The 23,430-nt window shown below is 42.1% G+C and overlaps 1 protein-coding gene across 1 annotated transcript in view; it reads left to right on the top strand.

Annotated features, from left to right (window-relative positions):
• The first annotated feature begins 7,619 nt into the window (after positions 1-7,619).
• UBXN2B (UBX domain protein 2B) overlaps positions 7,620-23,430 on the top strand; it is a 28,312-nt gene continuing 12,501 nt past the window's right edge. The window contains exons 1-6 of the mRNA XM_084618252.1: positions 7,620-7,838; positions 10,318-10,421; positions 13,648-13,719; positions 15,959-16,124; positions 16,479-16,565; positions 20,318-20,427. Coding sequence (XP_084474378.1) covers positions 7,725-7,838; positions 10,318-10,421; positions 13,648-13,719; positions 15,959-16,124; positions 16,479-16,565; positions 20,318-20,427 — 653 coding nt within the window. The 5' untranslated portion in view covers positions 7,620-7,724. The remainder of the gene's footprint in view (positions 7,839-10,317; positions 10,422-13,647; positions 13,720-15,958; positions 16,125-16,478; positions 16,566-20,317; positions 20,428-23,430) is intronic.

The raw sequence follows: 23,430 nt of genomic DNA, 5'->3' as shown, positions 1-23,430 counted from the left end.
CTGACATTATTTGCCTCCACGCATTCGTCTGTGCTCTGTCAGTGTGGGAGGACAGCATGAGCTCGGAGAACATTTCATCGCGAGTGCGTTTTTTTTTCTTTCTAAGCTTCACTAGCCTCTGGGAAGGAGAAGATCCTGTGATCATTGAAACACATGCAGCTGGTGGAGAAAAAAAAAGGGACAGCGGTATTTAAAAAGACACATTTTATAAAACAGTGGCTACACTCTTTCAGGGTAAACCTTGCTGTTAACATTACATACATAGCACATGTGCTTTCGTTACAAGGTCGCATTTTGCCTCCTCCCACCGCGTGACTACCCCCTCAACCTTCCCCCCTCCCTGTGGCTAACAGCGGGGAACATTTCTGTTCAGCCACAGGCAAACAGCCCAGCAGGAATGGGCTATACTGAGTGTCCCTGAAGAAAAGCACCCTATTTCAACCAGGTGACCATGAATTATATCTCACTCTCCTGAGGATAACACAGAGAGATAAAGAACGGATTTTGGTTGAATGCCAGCAAACATACACTGCAATGCTTTGTTCTACAGTGATTCCCGAGTATGTGTTACTGGCCTGGAGTGATAAAGTGTCCTACCATGAAGGACGAAATAAGGCTGCCCTCCCCAGAAACCTTTTGCAAAGGCTTTAGGACTACATCTAGGAGAACCGCGAATGCCAGGGCAAAGTAATCCTTTCACATGCTTGCTTTTAAACCATGTATAGCATTTTAAAAGGTACACTCACCAGAGGTCCCTTCTCCGCCTGCTAGGTCCAGGAGGCAGCCTTGGGTGGGTTCGGGGGGTACTGGCTCCAGGTCTAGGGTGAGAAACAGTTCCTGGCTGTCGGGAAAACCGGTTTCTCCGCTTGCTTGCTGTGAGCTATTTACAACCTCCTCCTCATCATCATCTTCTTCGTCCCCAAAACCTGCTTCCGTATTGCCTCCATCTCCATTGAAGGAGTCAAACAACACGGCTGGGGTAGTGGTGGCTGAACCCCCTAAAATGGCATGCAGCTCATCATAGAAGCGGCATGTTTGGGGCTCTGACCCAGAGCGGCTGTTTGCCTCTCTGGTTTTCTGGTAGGCTTGCCTCAGCTCCTTCAGTTTCACGCGGCACTGCTTCGGGTCCCTGTTATGGCCTCTGTCCTTCATGCCCTGGGAGATTTTCACAAAGGTTTTGGCATTTCGAAAACTGGAACGGAGTTCTGATAGCACAGATTCCTCTCCCCAAACAGCGATCATATCCCGTACCTCCCGTTCAGTCCATGCTGGAGCTCTTTTGCGATTCTGGGACTCCATCATGGTCACCTGTGCTGATGAGCTCTGCATGGTCACCTGCAGCTTGCCACGCTGGCCAAACAGGAAATGAGATTCAAAAGTTTGCGGTTCTTTTCCTGTCTACCTGGCCAGTGCATCTGAGTTGAGAGTGCTGTCCAGAGCGGTCATAATGGAGCACTCTGGGATAGCTCCCGGAGGCCAATACCATCGAATTGTGTCCACAGTACCCCAAATTCGAGCTGGGAACGTCGATTTAAGTGCTAATCCACTTGTCAGGGGTGGAGTAAGGAAATCGATTTTAAGAGCCCTTTAAGTCGAAATAAAGGGCTTCACTGTGTGGACGGGTGCAGGTTTAAATCGATTTAACGTTGCTAAATTCGACCTAAAGTCCTAGTGTAGACCAGGGCTAAGTCTTCCCTTCCTCCTGATGTTCACCCAACTATGCTTTGCTAGGGAGTTTCTCTAAGTAGGATGGGAAGCCATACAAGTTAATGCTGACCTAATTAGTGTCCGTGTCCCCTGACTGCCCCCACCCAGGACCCTCCAACCCCCCGGGACCCCACCCCCTATTTAACCCCCCCTCCCCCCGCTCCCTGTCTCCTGACAGCCCCTGACCCCCGAAACTCCACCCCATCCAACCACCCCCTGTCCCCTGACTTGCCCCCCGGGACCTCCTGCCCCTTATCCAACCCCCCTTCCCCTTATCAGGCCGCTCAGAGTGGCAGGACAGGCTTATTGGAAAGCCTGGGAGGTGGGCGGGCGCAAGCCGTGCTACCCGCGCGGCAAGCTGAGAGTGCGGGGGAGGAGGGACAGCAGGGGAGGGGCCGGAGGCTAGCCTCCCCGGCCGTGAGCTTAGGGGCCGGGCAGGACAGTCCCACGGGCCGGATGTGGCCTGCGGGCTGTAGTTTGCCCACCTCTGGCCTAGGGGCTGCAGGGAAATGCCGGCTGCTTCTGGGAGCCACGCGGAGCCAGAGCAGGCAGGGAGCCTGCCTTACTCCTGCTGTGCCGCTGACCGGACTTTTAATGGCCTGGTCAGTGGTGCTGACGGAGCTGCCAGGGTCCCCTTTTGACCAGGTGTTCCAGTCAATAACCGGATACCTGGCAACTCTAACACTCGAGCACACACACACACGGAGCAGGCAGTCACACACCCGTGGGGTGGGCAGATGTATACACACACAGTGGTAGGCAGGTGCACACACCCATGCACTCTGGGGGGCAGGAAGCACACCCAGGCCCACACAGCAGCAGACATGTGCAGACATACATGGGGACAGGCAGAAACATACACATGAGTAGGCAGACACATACATGCGTGCCTGTGGGCACACACACAGGAGTGAGTGCACATACATGGGCAGGTGGGCATATGCACACAGGTGCTGGAACAATTTGTATAGTGGGGCTGCTGAGAGCCACTGAACCAGCGATTTCCCTAGACCCCCACCTCAGTTTTGTGAACTAATTACATGCAGTGTTGCCAATTTAGTGATTTTTTGGAAATTTGAATTGAAATGGAAATATTAATACACACTTTAAAAGCATATACAGTGTATGATAAAATGTGTATCTGAAAAAGTATAATTGATTTGAAAAGTATGGACATAGACTAGTTTCCTTATACAGCTGTTGTTGTTTTTTTTTTGACAATGTCAGTGCATTCATTTTGGCAATGTTGGCCAACCTAATAATTTCAAATTATGATTTGTAACAAAGTCTAAATGAGCTCTCCCTGACAGCTAGTGATGAGCTGGAGGCTGGGCAGAAAGGCTTCAGGACCAGATTATATTTACATTCACACCTAATCTACTTAGGTATCCAGCAAACAGGGCTGTGTTGCCCAAGTGATAAATTTTGGCTGGGGTTGGGTTACAAATCACTTGAATGGGGTGGGGGGGAAATGAAATGTTATTCATATTGTATGAGTAAAGGGCAGTAGAAGTGTACTTAGCCTGTGCTGATTGAGGGCATCAAGAGAGAGGGTGGGGACAGGTGTTTTGCTTGATGGTCTGCCTGAGTCACAAGTACTATTTGACCTGCCCCTCTCCGCTGTTTAAAGACAGATCTGATTAGGCTCCATAGATAGTCTTTTGTTTTGTTAAGTGACAACTACAGCTGAAATTACTGATTATCAGGTCAAAGTACTTAGACCTGCTGTGGGACACTGTTTCTGTGGAAGAGACGGCCCAGCTTGCACAAGCAGCGAGGCTCCCCCACTGAGAGCTCAACTGAAATCACTGATAGTTGGGTGGACCCTCAAGAGACCAACTCGCAGAGGTCACAGTGGCAGGTGGCAGCAGAAGGTGATGGTGCAGGGCCATTGGCAACAGAGCGATGGAGTGAACGGTGGCACAATGAACAACAGTGGCCAGAGCGAACAGTGAGCAGCTGGAGGAATGAGCAAGGTGCCTTCTTGCCCCCCACCTGGGAGGTAAACTCATGTGAAAGCACCTCTGAACTCTGAGTCTCCACTAACCAAGGACAACACCGGTGAGTGGGGTGCAGTGGAGGGAAAAGTGAGGGGTACATTAAATAAATATTTGTTTGTTGGACTATATTTTAGTGACTTTGCTCCAGAATGCTAGATTTGTGACTGAGAATGGAAACTTATATAAATATGTTTCCTAGTAGGCCTGATGTTTGTCAGTCAAAGTGTTCCTATTTATTGAAGTTACAAAAGATGGCTACTGGTGCACCCTTGCAAAAAAGCTGATGAAGAAAGAAAGCTTTCCAATGCTATAATTGGTAAAAGTGGAGGAGCTTGGTTTGTCAGACTGATCAGCAAAGCCAATGCTGACAGGAATATACATTCCATCCAGCACAGCTTATTTTACCAGCCATTAAACAAAAGGAAATCTAACGCATTTTCTAGCTAGATTACTTACTAACTTAACAGGAGTTGGAAGGCTGCATTCCTGATCTGTTCCTGGCAAAAGGAACACACAGACAGACAGAACCCTTTGTTCCTCCCCGCTCCAGATTTGAAAGTATCTTGTCCCTTCATTGGTCATTTTGGGTCAGGTGCCAGCGAGGTTACCTTAGCTTCTTAACCCTTTATGTGAAAAGGCTGCAAAACACCATGCCTCTGGACTGCATCAACATGCAGAAAGCCTTATAACCCCACTTTCAAAGCCAATTTTAGAAGTACTTAATGAGGCTGTTAAGAATGCTGGAGACACAACACAGTTCATGAGAACAAACATGGCTGTGGCATCATACTTTCTATTTAAGCAAGAGATACCACACACTACAAACTGGAGGCCAATGTTAAGTGCATTGTCACTGGTTCATTCTGAAGTTGAACACTGGTTCCGAACAAGACCATCAAATGCTCACTATCTTTCTGCAAGAAACTGAACTGATGGCTAGAAGCATGCGGTGCAACAGTGAAAGACTCAACAGTTGAAAAAGTGAAGAATTCTTTTACCAAGTTCCAAAAATTTGCATACATCATAAATATAAAGGGAAGGGTAACCACCTTTCTGTATACAGTGCTATAAAATTCCTCCTGACCAGAGGCAAAACACTTTCACCTGTAAAGGGTTAAGAAGCTAAGGTAACCTCGTTGGCACCTGACCCAAAATGACCAATGAGGGGACAAGATACTTTCAAATCTGGAGCATGGAGGAACAAAGGGTTCTGTCTGTCTGTGTATTGCTTTTGCCAGGAACAGATCAGGAATGCAGCCTTCCAACTCCTGTTAAGTTAGTAAGTAATCTAGCTAGAAAATGCGTTAGATTTCCTTTTGTTTAATGGCTGGTAAAATAAGCTGTGCTGGATGGAACGTATATTCCTGTTTTTGTGTCTTTTTGTAACTTAAGGTTTTGGCTAGAGGGATTCTCTATGGTTTGAATCTAATTGTCTTGTAAGGTCTTTACCATCCTGATTTTACAGAGGTGATTCTTTTACTTTTTCTTTAATTAAAATTCTTCTTTTAAGAACCTGATCGCTTTTTCATTGTTCTTAAGATCAAAGGGTTTGGGTCTGTGTTCACTTGTACAAATTGGTGAGGATTATTATCAAGCCTTCCCCAGGAAAGGGGGTGTAGGGCATGGGGGGATATTTTTGGGGAAGACGTCTCCAAGTGGTCTCTTTCCCTGTTCTTTATTTAAAATGCTTGGTGGTAGCAGCATACTGTCCAAGGACAAAACAAAGCTTGTACCTTGGGGAAGCTTTTAACCTAAGCTGGTAAGAATAAGCTTAGGGGGTCTTTCATGCAGGTCCCCGCATCGGTACCCTAAAGTTCAGGGTGTGGAAGGAACCCTGACAGCATACATGGCTGATGAATGCACCAATGCAAATGGGCATCAAGTATTAAGTCATTGTGTACGTTATCTTGATGTCAGTGGTAGGCCACTAGATGCATTTCTAGATGTTCAAGTTATAGAAGACACATTGGCTGCACCTGTGACAACCCACATCTTAGAGTTAAATGCTTGTCCATTGGATCCCAAACAGATGGCTGCTTATGCATTTGATGGAGCTGCAAACTTCTCTGGAAGACATGGTGGAGCACAAGCTTTGCTCAGAGAAAAGTGTAACCCTAATTTCTCCTATACACATTGCAGAGGCCATCTACTCCAACTAGCACTAGTACGAGCTGCAGACTCTTCAAAAGGTTTCAGAGTAACAGCTGTGTTAGTCTGTATTCGCAAAAAGAAAAGGAGGACTTGTGGCACCTTAGAGACTAACCAATTTATTTGAGCATAAGCTTTCGTGAGCTACATCCAATGAACTGAGCTGTAGCTCACGAAAGCTTATGCTCAAATAAATTGGTTAGTCTCTAAGGTGCCACAAGTACTACACTTCAAAAGACATTTAAAAAGCTATAAATTTAATGTCTTCAGTATATTCTTTTTTCAGCAAGAGTCCAAAAAGACTGAAGTTACACTGGGACTAAAGTTCAAACTAGTCCAACCTGGGAAAACCCTCTGGCTTTCTCATGAGTGATCCTTGGCTGTTGTCTTAAAATTACTCCAGTCATTATTACCGGCTTTGGAAAGTATCTACCAAGATGGGATGGATCTAAGTAGTGAGGCTGAGGGATTACTTTTGCTACTACATTCAGAGAAGATCATTGCCATTCTCTCTCTCTCTAAGTCTACCACTTGAACCACTTGGGTCATTAAACAATGCATCCAGGCATCTGCTACAACAGTAGTAGAACTTTGTCCAGAAATAGAAGCTATATTTGGATCAATCAGAGAGCTAGCCCTTGAAAAAGTGCTGGAAGAAGCAAAGACTTCAGTCCAGAAGTTGACTAATGAAGGCATTTATATTGAATCCTTAAGTGAAGCGGACAAGAAGTGTTTGTCAAGACAACTGAAAAAGTACACAGACTTGATTGTTACAAATCTACAAGAGTGATTTCTAGATTCTACTCAACCTCTACGTAGCTTTTACAGATCCCTGTCCTATAAAACACCGACAGCTGAGTGGAATGAGGCACTACCAGCAATGGGGCTGCCATGCTCAGGACAGAACAGAGAATTTGAACACAGAGTGGAATATCATACGATGAATGAATGAAGATTTGACTTCAACTTCTTTTTTATCATCATTAGTGGCTCGACCCGATCTTTGTGCTATGTTTCCTGGGCTGAAAGAAGTAGGAATTCATCTCTTGCTACTCTCAGTCACAACAGTTGAGCGTTCTTGTTCATCATTGAATAGAATTTTGTGTTCTGAAAGAAGTTGCCTCCTGCCTGATCATATGAATAAACTAATAAGAATATCAGTTGAAGGAATGAAAGTACCAGACACACGAGAAGCCACCAAAGATGAACGCATTGTATTCAAGAAGTTTATTAACAGAGTTGTGCAAAATTATAACAAGAAACCAAGAAGGATGTAGATCTAGTGCTTCCTAGAAGGCTTGAGTAGCCAACTTTAATTTGTGTGATGATTTTAAAACATGAGTTAAATCTAATAAAATGGTCATGAAACATTTTTTCAGTTTTTACTATGGTGCCATACAGCCCATAGTCTCACCCCTCATTGGCCCTGACCCTGCTCCCTTGTAAATTCAAACACCCACCCCTAATTTCAATTCCTGGGGAAAACACTGTGACTGAACCAAACTGTAAACCTTGTATGTAATGGAAACCACTTCAAGCCAAGAGGTGTAGCAGCACCCCCAGCACCTAGGCCTATGCATGCCCACAACAGGAAGCTGGGCAATCATACAAAGCGGCACGCTGGGCCCTGCACACATGGGGGCCGGGGTGGGGGGGCATATGTGTGTGCACGCGCACACACCGAGGGGAGCAGGCACGCGCGCAATCACACGTTTGCGGAGGGGGCGGGGCTAGGGCTCGTGGACTGGTCCAGTCCCGCTCCTCCCGTTGCCATGGCAGCCTGGCGACGGAAGCGCTCTGCGGCGCTTCCCTCCAGGTCCGCAGGGCGCCGCTCGGAGCCGGGCTGCGGCTCCCTCCGTGCTGCTGAAGATGGCGGACGGCGGGGAAGCCGCGGGGCAGCGGGAAGAGGCGGCGGTTGACGGGCCGCGGCGGGACAAAGGGCCCCGGGCTACTGCCCGGCCACCCACGGCCCGGGACTTACAGGTACGGGAGGGCCGGGGCGGTACCCGGGAACGACGAACAAGAGCCCGGAGGCTGCCCCGGGCTGCTGGGCGGGGCTGGGCAAGGCCAGTCTCTGCGGTGGGAGGCGCGCGGAGGGCGCTGCCCGGCGGGCTGTATCTCCCGGCGGAGCGGGGCACTGGGAGCTGAGCGCTGGCGCGGGGCTGCTGCCTTCCCTTTCCATGCACACACCTGGCACCCTGCCCCTGGGCCCTCCGCCGCCGTGCTCCTCCCCACGGGGCCGTAACGTGCCATAGGGCGTGGGGTGATCCGCCAGGCGGCTTTGTGTCACACCCCTTCTCTCACGAGACCCACATTTTTCAGGACTTAATAGCCCGGCCCGATGAGGCTGCCCGCTCTTGTTTGCAGGGCCAGAATAAAGCTGCTTAATCCCAAAACCTTCTTGTTGCACCGATGAGCCTGGCTTTCAAACACTGGAGCAATGGAGAGGTGCCCCAGCCTGGAGAGAGTTTGGCTCCCATTTCTAGCTTCCTGCAAAGAAAGGATATAAAATCTTCTCAGCTGTAACCATTTCTTTTTCAGCATTCATTTTCCCCACCAACTTTAAAACTATGAAAGGCTTCCAAATAAAATTCTTTAAAACCATGTCTATGCTTGACCATGCTTGCAGCAGCATGAAGGGTAGGTGTAGCCAGGGGTCCTGGTGCTGCGGGTGTACTAGCAACCCCTGGCTTGAAGTGGTTTCCATCATATACAGGGTATACCGTTTTGTTCAATGGCTTTCAGCACCCCCACAATAAAAATAGTTCCAATGCCACTGCATGTAGCTGCATGCCGCAATGAAGGGCAGGTGATGTCCACACTCGCTGTGGAAATGAAAGTCTCCAGCAGAGATCTACTGGTATGTAAAGAGCTTGGGCATGTAAAGAGCTGTGTAGGGTATATACTTTAACATTCAGGCATGTAGGGCCTTCTGCTCTACTCAACCATGCCTCATTGTCTATACTACTATTTTATACCCTTGCTGATTGGGCGTGCTGTGTCTACTCTACACAATACACAAGTGTGGACCTACCCTTAGCTATTACTTAACTAAAAGAAACATGAAACTCTAGGCAGTGTTACTGTTTTTGTTTACATTACACACAAGGCCAGTACTTTGCTGACCAGTCCTTACCATTTTTCCTTTCTACTTACTAATATTAGGTTTGCACGTTAATTATTGTTGATAAAGCCTATGAGTCTATTGAGAATAACATTTTTAACTGAAGCATACAGTAGTTACATTCATCTTCAGGTTTCCAACTGTTGAAGATCGGACTTGTAGTTAAGCAGGCTTTTTGAGTAGATGGTCTTTCATGGTGTTAAATGTATCTGAAATAAAAGTTCCCTTTTTAACTAGCACAAATCTGTAGAATGCATATTAAGTTTGAGACACTGGATGTCTTTTAAAAGTTCTATTGCAGTCTAACTACTCTGTACAATTTTCTTAATAGCCTCAATTCTTCAACTAGTTTACTTTCCTGGATAACAAGCATCTCATGACAACACTTATTACAGTATTAAATACTGTGATTCTAAAACAGTTTGTCTTGCAGAGGGCTCTCATTATTTTAATGTTTGTTGTTTTGTAAGCCAAACCATAGTAGAATTACAGCCCTGCAGCACCATGTGGTGAAATGTTAATATCACTCCAGGGAACAGCAGAATCAAATTTTAGAACTCTGGTTTTGAGACAAAAAATTTAATGTTTTTTAAAATACTAAAATTTTTGTCTCAGAACCAAAGTACAACATTGTTAAAGACAATAGAAATCAAGCTACTAAAAATGTCGTATTTGGTATACCTTCGCATACTGTTTTTAAAGCTGAATCTGCCAGAGAAATGGCAGCATCTAGGACTATCCTTGGGAAAAGCCTTTCTAATACAGATTATTACGCTTGGGTGTAAGCCTTTAAACACTTGTTGAAGTCAGTGTTAACACATGCTAAGGTGCTTTGCTAAATTGGGATCTTAATATTAGTACATTCTGTCCTGGTTATAAACCTGTTATGTAGAAACTGAAAAATATAAATCAAAAGCTATTACTGTTGTGTTCTCTAACAACCTTATTGAAAGTAATGTGGCTTATTGCTTCACATGAACATAGAATATCTTTGTCTTAACCTTTTACAAGTAATGTGAGTGCTTTCTATGTATTCTGAACAGATGCTTCTGTATAAAAGTCTAGTCATTCTGTGCTAATGTAGCCTTATTACATATTTAATGGGGTAATTCAGACTTGTGTTTATTTTAATATGTAAATAAATACAAGTGTGTTTATTTCAGAGTACAAGTATCCAGACAAATATTTATGAGTATCTGAATAATGTCACTCGTGTTTCTAAATCAATAAGGAACCTGGGCTTCTAAAACAATGAATACAATATTTATTTTCTTGTTCTTTGTATAGTTTATATCTCTAGTCTTATCGATTTTCTAAAAAGTCTGGTATTGTATGTAGTTGGCTTTGGCTGGGTTATATGAAGATGAAGTTAAAAGCAAGTTATCCCATTCTGACAGACCACCAGCTACAGTGGTCGGTAACCCAAGACTACCTGTTCAGAGGTAAGAAGTGATTTGTACATTAGGATTTGTAATTTATTTGACATCTGTAATATCTGTTTCAGTTTACTAACCCTGCTTTTGTCACAACATTCAGAAATTTGAGCTCAAAGAAGTATTATATTCCAATGCTTATTTAAAAAACTGTAACAACACAGAAGAGAAAAATGGGTGTCCCTATAATACTATGCCCACTCTGCTTCCTTAGGAAGTATTTGTAGCATATATTTATTTATTGAGTAGTCTTCATTCTGCAGCTGGTCCCAACCACTATATGTTTCTGTTAGATGCTGGAAAAAGACTCAAAGTTAAATGCAGAAGTAGTTATGCTATCGCACAGATTTGGACATATGACCTGTTTTCTTTTTTAAGGGGAACAACTGTTAGGAGCAGGAGCAATTCACATGGAGGACTATGCATAGGTGTCTCTTTTGGGTCAGGAAACCACAGTGCTTATGTCAACATGAGGACTATGATCCGTGACCATTAAGCCCTATCCAAAATTATCCCTCAGCAGCATCTACCATAGGAGATTTGGCAAATATCCTCTAAGATTCTTCATGGGAACAAAGAACTTGGGTGGACAACCTCTGTGTGGTAGAGAAATTGAATATATTTCTCTGTTTTTCTGGCATGTTTAGGTGCATGCAGCCAACAAGAATTTGCTTTAAGTACTTAGGGTACACATAACAGAATATATGGAGACTCATTATAGCACTCTCAAATAATCTTCTAAAAAATCTTGCCAAGTTTAAATTAATCAAGTACAAAACAACTGAACAGTAAGATGTGTTTTGTTTTTAAAATGATCTATATGTGGCAAGTGACTGGGACATGATGAACCAAACACAAGGCTTTTGTGGCTTTCCAAAAAGACCCCATCCACACAGATGTGTCAATGTGAATCTCATTTTTTAAAAAATGGGTGTATACCAGTGGACATCTCCACGACTGGACAACCTCCAATCCATTTGTGCACATGGATCTCTGGAAAGATGAAATTCACCCCAGGGTCGGATACTTGGGGGACAATAATAATTGTTTCTGGTTGAGATCGCCAATATAGGATGGTTAACCATCTATGGATATCACTATTAAAAATCTGCTTGCCAATACATACCACAAAGTTGTTATACTTACTTCCTGTTTCAAGTAGGGAATAGGTTGGTACTGTATCTTGAATACTTCAGAATGGTATATGTTGGCAAACTCTGACTCTCTATTGGCAATCATATACCATGACTCAGATGAATCATTTTTGGAAAGAAAAGATGCCCCCTTAACTACACAATGTTAAATAATTCCTAATTTGGATAGATTGTAGTCTACATCAATTGTCAATGTACCACTGAAGTCAGTGGAGCTAGGACAGTTTGCACCAGTGGTGGACCTATCCCATGGATCTGAAGCTAGTGCAGTGGTTCTGATTCCCTATTACAAAGTATCTTTTAAATTCATTCTAAATGTTTACTGTAAACTTTTGCAATGTTGGCTTTAAGAATATTTTTGAATTCATATAATGAACAGTAAGGATTGGGGAAACTACTGCTTGTAAGCTCTTTGGGACCAGTGACTGTCTTTTTGGTCTGTGTACAGCACCTATCACAATGGGGTCCGGGTCCATGACTGGGGTACCTAGCACTTTGGTAATACAAATAAATAATAGTAATGCTGGTTGGTCCGATTGCAGGTTCAAGTACAGTAACTCCTCACTTAAACTTGTCCCGGTAAACGTTGTTACGTTGCTGATCAATTAGGGAACATGCTCGTTTAAAGTTGCACAATGCTTCCTTATAATGTTGTTTGGCAGCCGCCTGCTTTGTCCACTGCTTGCAGGAAGAGCAGCTCGTTGCAGCTAGCTGGTGGGGGCTTGGAACCAGGGTGGACCAGCAGCCCTCATATCAGCTCCCCGCTCCCCTAAGTTCCCTGTGCAGCAGCCGCCCAGCAGGCTACCAATTGCTGGCAGTTCAGCTGTCCTGCCTCTCTCCCCCCCCTTCCCCCCCCGCCATGTGCTGCTCCTGCCCTCTGCCTTAGAGCTACTCCCGGGAGCCTCCTGATTGCTGTGTATGGGAGGGGGGAAGAGGGGGACTAATGTCAGGGTGTCCCTCTACTCCTCTACTCCTGCCCCCCCACCCCCCCCCCGCTTAGCCCTTCTCTATATGGGGACAGGGCTCAGGAGGCTGGCCGCAGCTGCTGTCTCAACTTCCTGATCTTTGAGGCAATGTACTTAGAATGGTGTCAGCATACTTAAAGGGGCAATGCGTATCTCTCTCTCTCTCTCTCTCTCCCCCACACACACAGGGTGTGTGTCTCTGTCTGCCATGCTGTCTCCCCTCCCTCCATTCATGCTGCCTTGTACAGTGTGAGGCTACATTAACAAAAATGTGTTTAACCCTTGAGGGCTCAGCCGAATGCTAGTTCATCATTTAGCAGTAAGACATTCCCTAGGAAATATCCCACCCTCTTCCACCCTCTAACTTCACGACTTCAACCAAGCTTCACAATCATCATTGCTGTGTACAGTATTAAATTGTTTGTTTTAAAACTTATTTTGTGTGTGTGTGTGTGTTTTTATATATATTTTTATTTATTTATTTATATATAGTTTTTTGCTTGGTGAAAAAAATTTCCCTGGAACCTAACCCCCCCAATTACATTAATTCTTATGGGAAAATTGGATTTGCTTAACATCGTTTTGCTTAAAGTCACATTTTTCAGGAACATAACTACAACGTTAAGCGAGGAGATACTGTACTACAAAACCAGTTTTTAAATATAATTGAAGGTTAAGGGCCAGATTCTGCAACCCTTATTCACACTGAATGTTACCTGTTGATGTCAGTGAGGCCACTTTTGAAGTAAATTGTCATTCAGCATGCATAAGGGTATTGCTGTATGGTCCTAAATGAGCTGCCCTCCATTCTTTCCTTGCTACATGGCAAATATTTGGAACTATTTACTGTGGTCAAAAGAACATATGCTGTTACAGAGTGTCAACAATTTAGAATTATTTTATAAAATGCTTAAACATTGAGCCTGAATGGCTGTTGGAACCCATCAGGTCAGAACTTTTGAGAGACCTTATTTTTGCTCTCTCTCTTAGTTTTTTGTATACTTAAAAAAAAAAAAAAGACAGTCATAAAGTGTGAAGTGCTTGTCACCATGGATATATGATGCAGTGTATATATCAGTAATCATCAAATGATTTTTTTTAAATATTTGTTGGCAGTCTAAAAATTGACTCCTTCAGAAGTTTGAGAAAACCAGAAAGAAGCATGAGTGATGACAAAGAAAACCAAAGGTACTGTAAAAACAGAAGCTTATTTATCTATAACAATTATGAATATATTAATTTAGTTTTTATTTTTTTCATTCATACATTTTTTTTTCTTTCTTCATAATGGTGTTGATCTTAGTCTTTCCTCTAAGTCAGTGGTTCTCAACTCTGGTCCACGGCTTGTTCAGGGAAAGCCCCTGGCGCGCCGGGCCGGTTTGTTTTCCTGCCGCGTCTGCAGGTTTGGCCAATCATGGCTCCCACTGGCTGCGGTTCGCCGCTTCAGACCAATGGGGGTTGCGGGAAGTGGCGCAGGCCAAGGGATATGCTGGCCACCCTTCCTGCAGCCGCCATTGGCCTGGAGCAGCGAACCGCAGCCAGTGGGAGCCGCAATTGGCTGAACCTGCGGACGTAGCAGGTAAACAAACTGGCTCAGCCCGCCAGGGGCTTTCCTTGAACAAGCGGCAGATCAGAGCTGAGAACCACTGCTCTAAGTGGTAACATAAGGGCTGTTGTGTGACTCATTAGAGGGAAATGGCAACACAAGGTATGGAGGATAGCCTTTCCTATTTAAAATAAAATGCTTTGTCCAACATTCAACCTATAATCTGAATCTTTCTGAACTGTAGGCTTCCATTCTTAATCTCTTTGGTTTTACATGTAATATTTGTTATAACCTCCCTCTCCCCTGGCAAAGTATTGCTCTTGATAATCCATAATGCCCAGGCCAAATTTAGGAAAATAAATTTTAGAATTAAATCAAATTTATATGTTACATATTTTGTAAATAATTATATATTTCTTAGATTTTATTTCTGGAACTGAAATGAATATGATGTAGAGGTATTAAAACGTGCTAGTAGCTCTTCCAAATATGCTTATTTTTTACATCTGCATTCCTGTCCATTATGTTTGGTAAGCCACTCGAGCACCTTTTATTTAATAGTTTCGTTTTTGGTTCATAGTCAGATTTACACAGGTGCATATTGAGTAATTTTCCTCTAGAATAATCTAACTCTGTCCATTACTCAAAAAATCTTTTCTAATGAATCTTTTCCCCGCTTTTCCTTGCAACTCTTCTCTGTGTTTGTGTTCCTGTTTCACAGCTTAACTTTGTTCCTTTGTTACCTTCAGTTGTGTGAATCTTGTATTTAATATTAAAGGTAACACTTAATCCTTAAACTGCTAGCAATAAGTTATTAACTTGTTAGAACAATCACCTCCAGCTCCGCTTCATCACATCACCCTTAGTTTATAGACATCAGTGTTGAGATAGCAGAATCAGTTTTATTCTAGTAAGCAGCAGCAGATTGACTTGTTTTATCCTGAATCAACTCACCTTGCCTCCTATACTTAAATAGTATGCCCAAAGAGAATAGGAAGCATTCAGCATTTTATTATCTGTTTAAAATCAAACCAAACAGACATTAAAGATGCTACAGCTTGACAGTATGTCATATCTATCTGTCTAAATTTGGATAGCATCCATCACCATGGTGTCTAAGCACATATTAGCCCCAAGCACTTCTAGTCTTTTAATCTTACTATCCGGCATGTATATAACTTCTGATTATAGATAATAAAACTACTAAATAATACACTCCTATGAAATGGATCTCCTGCAATGGCTAGAAATTAGTCTATTTTGAAAATAAACTAGATGTTTACTACTGTTTCTTTTATTCAGTGGTTTTCTCTGAAGTTACTGCAGACTCTAAAGTGCCTCAGAATATAAATTAATTGTTGTTAAAAAAAGAACTAATATTGTTAGAAATGTGACCATAATTGACCATTAAGCCTAAAATCTGACTTTGGTGCTATTTTTAGTTGTTCCCCCAAACAGTTGTATGTTAATTCTACAAAGGCAATGTTAATTGTGCATCCTTATTTTGATCAGACTAGCCATAGTCTCATGCACAGAACCTCCCAGTGGAGATTATTCTTTCCAGGAGCTGGGGGAATCCACACAAGATAAGGCATGTAAAGCCACAGCTATGTCAGGACTGTGTTCGCTATAAAATATGACCATGGTTCCTAACCTCTGAGAACCTCTATACCTTTGGAGGTCCAATACTGTAACAATTCTTTGAGCAGTGCTTCTTTGTGTATTGCAAAAGCCAGAACTGGATGAATGCTTCTGTGATCAAAGTGAAGAGGTCTTGTGCCAGAATTTGGCTCCATTTGTTTACTGAGCTTTTTTATTGAAAAATGGGTGTCCATCAATTACTTCAAAAGGATTGTCACTGATGTACATTATTGTTTAAAGATTTTACTCAGGTGACTCAGAATATAGCGGACTACAGATTGTTGGGCCTTCTGATAATAAGAATCCCAGTAAAATTGTTGATGAACTTTTCAAAGAGGCGAAAGAACATGGGGCAGTTCCACTGGATGAAGCCGCAAGAGCCTCAGGTGATTTTAGTAAAGCTAAAGTAAGTATAAAAAAGATAGTTTGGTGAAAACCAAACGAATTATAGTTATTTTTGCCTAAATGGCTTATTGTCTCGTGAATTATATTACTAATGCTTGCAAATGTTCAATTTCCAATCTTAACATTTCATAGTACACTGACTGCTTTGCATGGTTATAATTTCTAACTACCTAATTTGCTAATTAGAAGGCATATTAATTAGAACATTATGTGTTTGTGTTAACTAAAAAAGCAGGCTTGTTCACATTTTAATTTATATGCTTGCACCCCATTAAATATTTTTGTAACTTGTTTCATGTATCTATTCTGGCTGTTTAATTTTTTTAATTAACTTTCTTTTTAAATATTTTATCAGTCATTTTCAGGTGGTGGATACAGACTGGGAGACTCATCACGGAAGCGCTCTGAATATATATATGGAGAAAATCAGAATGGGCAAGATGTACGTAAAATGTTGAATAGCAGAAAATAGGGCTACACATTCTGACCCCTGGTTGGCAATGTTTGAAGCCCAAGTTTTCAAGATAATGTTTTTATATAACAATAGTTTTGTTTATAATGAATAGCTATAGAGCCATGTAATGTACATTTTAAGAATAATTTCTTAAAGCCAAAGGGTCTACATGGACAAAAATACATAGATTATGAAGTACATAAGCTCTGCAGGTAGAGGAAAGAGGTGTTTGGCAAAAGGGTTGTATTTCTGTAAGTGCTCTGTGACTCTAATCTGAGTTGCAAAGTGCTCCTTTGGAATTAAAAGCTTAATTTTGTGAGGAGTTGCCTACAATATTTAAAGGCTCTGTAGAAATTAGTTGTATTGATTCAGCCCTATTAAGCATCTCACAACAATTCATAACTTGTAATTTTGTGTGTTGTCTATATTCCCTGTGAGATAGAAAACTGAGTGTCATTGATAGTAAGCTACTGGAATACTCCCTAGCTAAATAAGATCCTTCTAAAGTTGATATCGTGTAGAAAGAAAATAAATATTATATTTGACTAATTTTAAGTCCTATTTAGGGTGAAGAGAAAACAACCGGAATGGTTCTACTTTGTAGAAGAAGCTTCAATCTCTTCCCGCTTCATAGTGTTCTGTGTTGTTGTAGCTCAGTGATTTCTGTGTCAGTTTATAGTTAGAAAGAGGTGTCTTTTCCTGTCAGCCTTTCATATTATTTGCACAGTGAGAGTCAAACAGGGTTCTTTCCATACCATGCATCATCACCAATAATAAATGTTCTAACATCCAAATTGGGCCTTCAGCTACACCTGTGAAAGTGCTGGGATCAGTATGACAAATTGAATAGAATAGAAGAGTTGTTTCCTGATTGCCATTGTTTTCATCAGACTTGGATAGGTGTGACTGATAGGAGCTTAATAAACAACTTAGTTGATGCACAAGATGGAAAAAACATCAGCAGTAATTGAATCTTAGCTGAGCTTGGTCGGCAGTGCTAACAGGAGTAAAGAAGAGTCAAACTTACTTTTGCCACCAACGAGAGCAGACATGACCCTGAATATACACAGGGAATAGAATTGTGAACTAAGATGATGCCATTTTATATAGTCACTTTTCAGAGTAAAACTACACTATAATATCATCAGTAAAACTAAATTAACACTAAAGCATCTTTCTCTCTCTGGTGCCTTTCAGGGTCCTGTGCTAGGTCATCTCCTCTTTGTCCTTTGTGCTCAAGATAGCTCCACTTGATTTCAGCTAACACCTCTATGGAAATAATTTTACAAATCTAATTCTCTTTCTCTAATCTTCATCCCTCTGTCCACCTCTTCAACTGTGTTTGATATACTTATGTGAATGTCCTCCTGCTATCTCAAGCTCATTTTCTCCAACCTTGAACTTTTCTCCTAAAATTTCTTCATTTTCTTTTCTTCTCTAACACCATTTTCCACTCCCCTACCCTCCGATATTTGACTTCTGCTCTTTCCCCACCATAACTAGTGCTAAGTTCTGTCACTTCTTCCTCTCTAAGGGCTTGTCTACATAGAAACTTAGTGTGTGGCAAACCAGTGTGTGAATGAACAGCACACTAGCCTGTTGCACACTAAATCCTTGTGTGGATCATGCTACTGCATACTAACAGTTCTGTAGTGTGCTTTGACATACTGCTGTTTGAAACAGGTTGTAAGAAACAGCAGTAAATCAAAGCACACTACAGAACTTTTAGTGCAAAGTAGCAGGGTCCACATGGCCTGCTACTGTGCAGTAGGCTAGTGGGCTCCCTGGATTTCTGCACAAGTCCTGTGTTTGCAAGCCCTAAAAAACCAAAGTTCAGCTATAGCTACTGTTAAAACCCTTGTCTATGCTTTTGTCATATTTCCTCTTCCTTCTTGCAACCACTTCCTCTGTGGTCTTTGGAATTCTCACCTCTACTTCCCTCCAAACTTTCCAAAATATCATTGCTAAAGTCATCTTTATCTGTGTCTACTCTGCCCTTATAATTGTCCCCTTCAGCCCTTTTGCTGGATTCTTTTCTTACTGCATCAGGTTTTTCATCCTTGCCTTTAAGGTTCTGCATAATTTTGCCCTATCCTTATCTCTACTCTTCTTTCTTCCTATGCTCCTGCATGCTCCTTTTCTGTGCTATAATCATCTGTATCTGCTGCTCCCTCATTCTCCTTTTTCTTACTCTATACCTCATTTTTTATGCTTTTCCTAAACTTGTGAGCACTCTCTTGCTGCTTCTTGTAAATCCAGACTTCCACATATTTCTTCTGTTTACCCTGAATTGTTCTTACCAACTTTCCCTGGCAGTAAGTCACACTCTCACCCAGACATTTTCCTGAATTTTTTCCTCGTCTGTTTTAGAATGCAAGCTCTTCTGAGCAGGAATGTCTTCTTTTATGTTTTATAAAACATTGCATAATTGTTTAGTGTTGTATAAATGCTTAAGTAATCGCATCTTGATTACTGAAACATCCTTTCTCTGGCCTTGACAAATGCAGTCTTGCCCTGCTTATTTCCACTAAGAATGCTTCTGCAAAGATCATTTTCCTAGCTTGTTACTTTGACCATATAACCTTTCTCTTTGTATCCCTTCACTGGCTCCCTTCTTCTCTGTTGTATCAAATATAAGCTACTTGTCTGCACTTTCAAGGCCTTTCATGATTATCTGCCTCCCTACCTGTCATCTCTCATTCCATATTGAAAGGTTGACTCCTACCTCCAATAAGCCCATGATGCTAGCTTCCATCACCCACTTGTTAAATTGGCAGACAAGTACCTTCATGCTTTCTCTTATGCTACCCATTGTGCCTTGGAGAAGCTCCCTGTAAAACAAAACAAACTCATTATCCTATTTTGAATCCCTCTAAAATTCTCCTTTGCCCTGAAGCCTACAGAAAATATGGCAATTGTTATGTTGCTGGGTATGCTGAGAATACATACATACCTATCATGTTAACCAATATGTCTCATTGTTTCCTTGTACTCCCCGGTCAGTCTGTCTGTACCCATCTGTTGTCTCTTATCTTATACTTAGATTGTAAGGTCTTGGGGGCAGGCAGGGTGTGTATTTTTGTTCTGTGTTTGTACAGTGCCTATCACAGAGGGGTCCTAGTCCATGACTTGGGGCTCCTAGGTGTTACAATAAAAATAACAATGATAAAACCAGTTATCAGAATTACTAATTCTAACTCTCGCTTTATTCCACAAGTGATTAGAATAGTAGTAGTAGTCTGCAAGTTTATGGGTGCTAGATCAATTTTAAACAAAAACAGTATTCACTATTTTGAAAGCAGTTGCATCACCTGTTAAGCCTAGTACACTATTGTTGGCATATATTTTCTGTGTACCTTGTATTTTATCTATTAGCTATGTCACTGTTAAAAGTCAAGGCTTATTGTGAGGTTCAAGGGTGCCAATCTGTCTGAGGTCTCAGTACCATTGAATTTGTAATTTCAACTGTAGCAACAGTGCCAATGTTACTAGAAGTCTATATCACTTTTGGGGGGGGAATCTAAAAATGACAGTCCAAAATCTCTCTACAAAAACTAACACAGTATTTTTATTTCTTTTGCCTTCTGTCTTATGTTTCTATGTTTTGCTCCAAAATGTGTGTGTGTTTTAGATTCAGTACTCTGTTTGCCAATATGTACAAAGCTAACAAAAAAGATCAGCAGATAATTGCTTAGAAATTTTTTCATTTAGTTTTTTATTATACTTTCTTTGCTCAATAGGTTCAAATTTTGCTTAAACTATGGAGGAATGGTTTCAGTTTAGATGATGGAGAGTTGAGATCTTACACAGACCCAACAAATGCTCAGTTTCTTGAGTCTGTTAAAAGAGGGTAAGTTATAATGGTGGTTACTTTGCTGACTATATCAGAGCAATCGGTTGGAGAGAAGGGAAATAGTAATAAAACAGTGATGAATATTAAAGTATATGACCTTTTTGCAGTGTAAAGCAACCGAGTACTGAAACATTAAATAATCATTGTACCAGAAACAAGATTAGGCTGATTAATGTTACTGCAGAGATACAGACAGTGTATATTGTCATAGGGACCTCTTTGCAATGGATCAAAAGGCATTTATGCCTCCTGCAATTTTATAAGGATTGATGTTGTACGCTTTCTTAATTTCCTCCTATCTTGAAAACTTTTTTTGTGATGGGAGAAGGACTGCGGTATGGGACTATTCCATAGACTGTCTATTTATTATGCTATAGCTGCACTGAGGACACCTCTGAAGCCTAGATGTTAGCTAGCATTATCTGCATATACACACACACGTGCGCGCGCGCCCTCTGACGCAACAAGGGGCCTACACACATTGCCACTCCACGCAATGTATTTCTGCGAATATGCTCAAACAGAAATAATCTCCATAGGGGGTATGCTTTTAGTTCCTGCTGGGCAGTAGTAGGCTCAGAAGTGCCAACTGTGATTCAAAATAATTCATGGTTTATTCACTGCAACAAATGCCTCCTTCTGTTTGAATATTCATATTATGCTGGGCTGAGCAAAACAGGTGTAGTTATTCCTTAACATGAATAATGTTTTAATTAGGGCTGTCAAGCGATTAATTTTTTTTAGTTGTGCGATTTAATTGCACTGTTAAACAATAATAGAATACAATTTTTATTTAAATATTTTAGATGTTTTCTACATTTTCAAATATATTGATTTCAATTACAACACAGAATACAAGTGTACAGAGCTCACTTTATATTTATTTTCGATTACAAGTATTTGCACTATAAAAAAACCAAAAGAAATAGTATTTTTCACTTCACCTAATACAAGTACTGTAGTGCAATCTTTGTTGTGAAAGTGCAACTTACAAATATAGATTTTTTTTTGTTACATAACTGCACTCATAAATAAAACAATGTAACACTTCAGAGCCTACAAGTCCACTCAGTCCTACTTCTTGGTCAGCCAATCGCTAAGACAAACAAGTTTGTTTACATTTACAGGAGATAATGCTGGCCACTTCTTGTTTACAATGTCACCTGAAAGTGATAATAGGCCTTTTCATGGCACAGTTGTAGCCATCACAAGATATTTATGTGCCAGATGTGCTAAAGATTCATATGTCCCTTCATGCTTCAACCACCATTGCAGAGGACATGTGTCCATGCAGACATGGGCTCTGCTCAATAAGAATCCAAAGCAGTGCGGACCGATGCATGTTCATTTTCATTATATGAGTCAGATGCCACAAGCAGAAGGTTGATTTTCTTTTTTGGTGGTTCAGATTTTGTAGTTTCCGCATCAGAGAGTTGGATAAGGTGAATTGAAAAATACTATTTCTTTTGTTTATCATTTTTACAGTGCAAATATTTGTAATAAAAAATAATATACACTTAGAAAAACTGTAGAAAAACATCCAAAATATTTAATAAATTTCAATTGCTATTCTATTGTTTAACAGTGAGATTAAAACTGCCATTAATCATGATTAATTTTTTTTAGTTAATCGTGTGAGTTAACTGAGATTAATGAACAGCCCTAGTTTTAATACCTGTGAAGTGTCCACTATGTATGTGAAAAGCATGATTTGCTATCTTAGGCAATCTTAGCAAAAGTATTTTCTTAACAGTATAGAAGGAAAAGTGTTGATATAAGTTTTTAAACAGCTGAGCTCTACCGAAGTGGTGGATGCATTTTGGCGGTATATAAAATAAATAAATAATGTATGAAGACTTGCAAAGGACTGATTCTTTTAATTGAATGGCACTATGCAAAAGTAAAATATAGTATTGCTAATATTTACTCAACACGCTTAGTTTTGTTTATGTAGGGTTACAAGTTTTATTGTGAGGAGGAAGTTATAAGTTATAAAATGAAATACATTTTGAACACTTGAAATTACTCCAGTGACTGCAAGTCCAGTTTTCAAAATCCATGTTATACCTCTTATTGTATATGTATATATTAGATTTCATCCCTCTTCCCTCCACCCTTTACATATTGATTGTTTGAGATTGTAAGATCTTGAGGGTAGGGTTGTGTCTTTGTATTTGTACAGCACCTCGCACAGTGGGGCGATGTTACTAATTGAGGGCCCTGGGTGCTACTGCAATATAATAATCAGCTGATTATTTCTCAAGGCCTTTTTCCTCCCCTCAATTGGAGTAAGATCCCTGTTAAGGACTGTGATTGACAGGCAAAAAAAATGTATTCCATTAGAGCCGGGGTAGGGAACCTCCAGCCCACTACTTAATTTAATCCAGCTTACAGCAAGTCTCTGTGCTGTGGGCCAGAAGCCCTGAGCCTCTGCGCCCTCCCCTCCCACCCCCCATTCTCCCCTCAGCTCCCAGGCGGAGGGGCAATCAGGGAAGCTGCGCATGATGCCCCCAGCACTGGCTCCACAGCTCCCATTGGCCAGTAACCACGGCCAGTGGGAGCTGCGGGCCCGGCGATGCAGGCATGGGCAGCATGCACTGTGCAGAGCTCCCTGGTTGCCCCTTCACCTAGGGGCTGCACATGCCAGCCGCTTCCGGAAGCAGTGCGGGGCCAGGGCAAACAGGTAGCCTGCCTTAGCCCCACTGCGCAGCCAACCAAAGTTGCCGCAGGTAAGCACCACCTGGCCGGAGCCTGCACCCTGAGCCCCCTGCCACACCTTAACTCCCTCCCAGACCCCGCACCCCAACCCCCAGGTCTCAGCCCCCTCCCACACCCAAACTTCTTCCCAGAGCCTGCACCCCAACCCCCACCCCAGTTTTTGAAACCCTCCTGCACCCTAATTCCCTCTCAGACCCCCACCTGCACCCCCAATCCCCTTCCCGTGCCCTGAGCCCGCTCCTGCACCCCAAACTCCTCATCCCCAGCCCTACCCCAGAGCCT

The sequence above is a fragment of the Lepidochelys olivacea genome (assembly GCF_965140295.1).
Source record: "Lepidochelys olivacea isolate rLepOli2 genome assembly, chromosome: 2".
Taxonomy (NCBI): Eukaryota; Metazoa; Chordata; order Testudines; family Cheloniidae; genus Lepidochelys; species Lepidochelys olivacea.
This window is presented reverse-complemented; position numbering and strand designations above follow the sequence as displayed.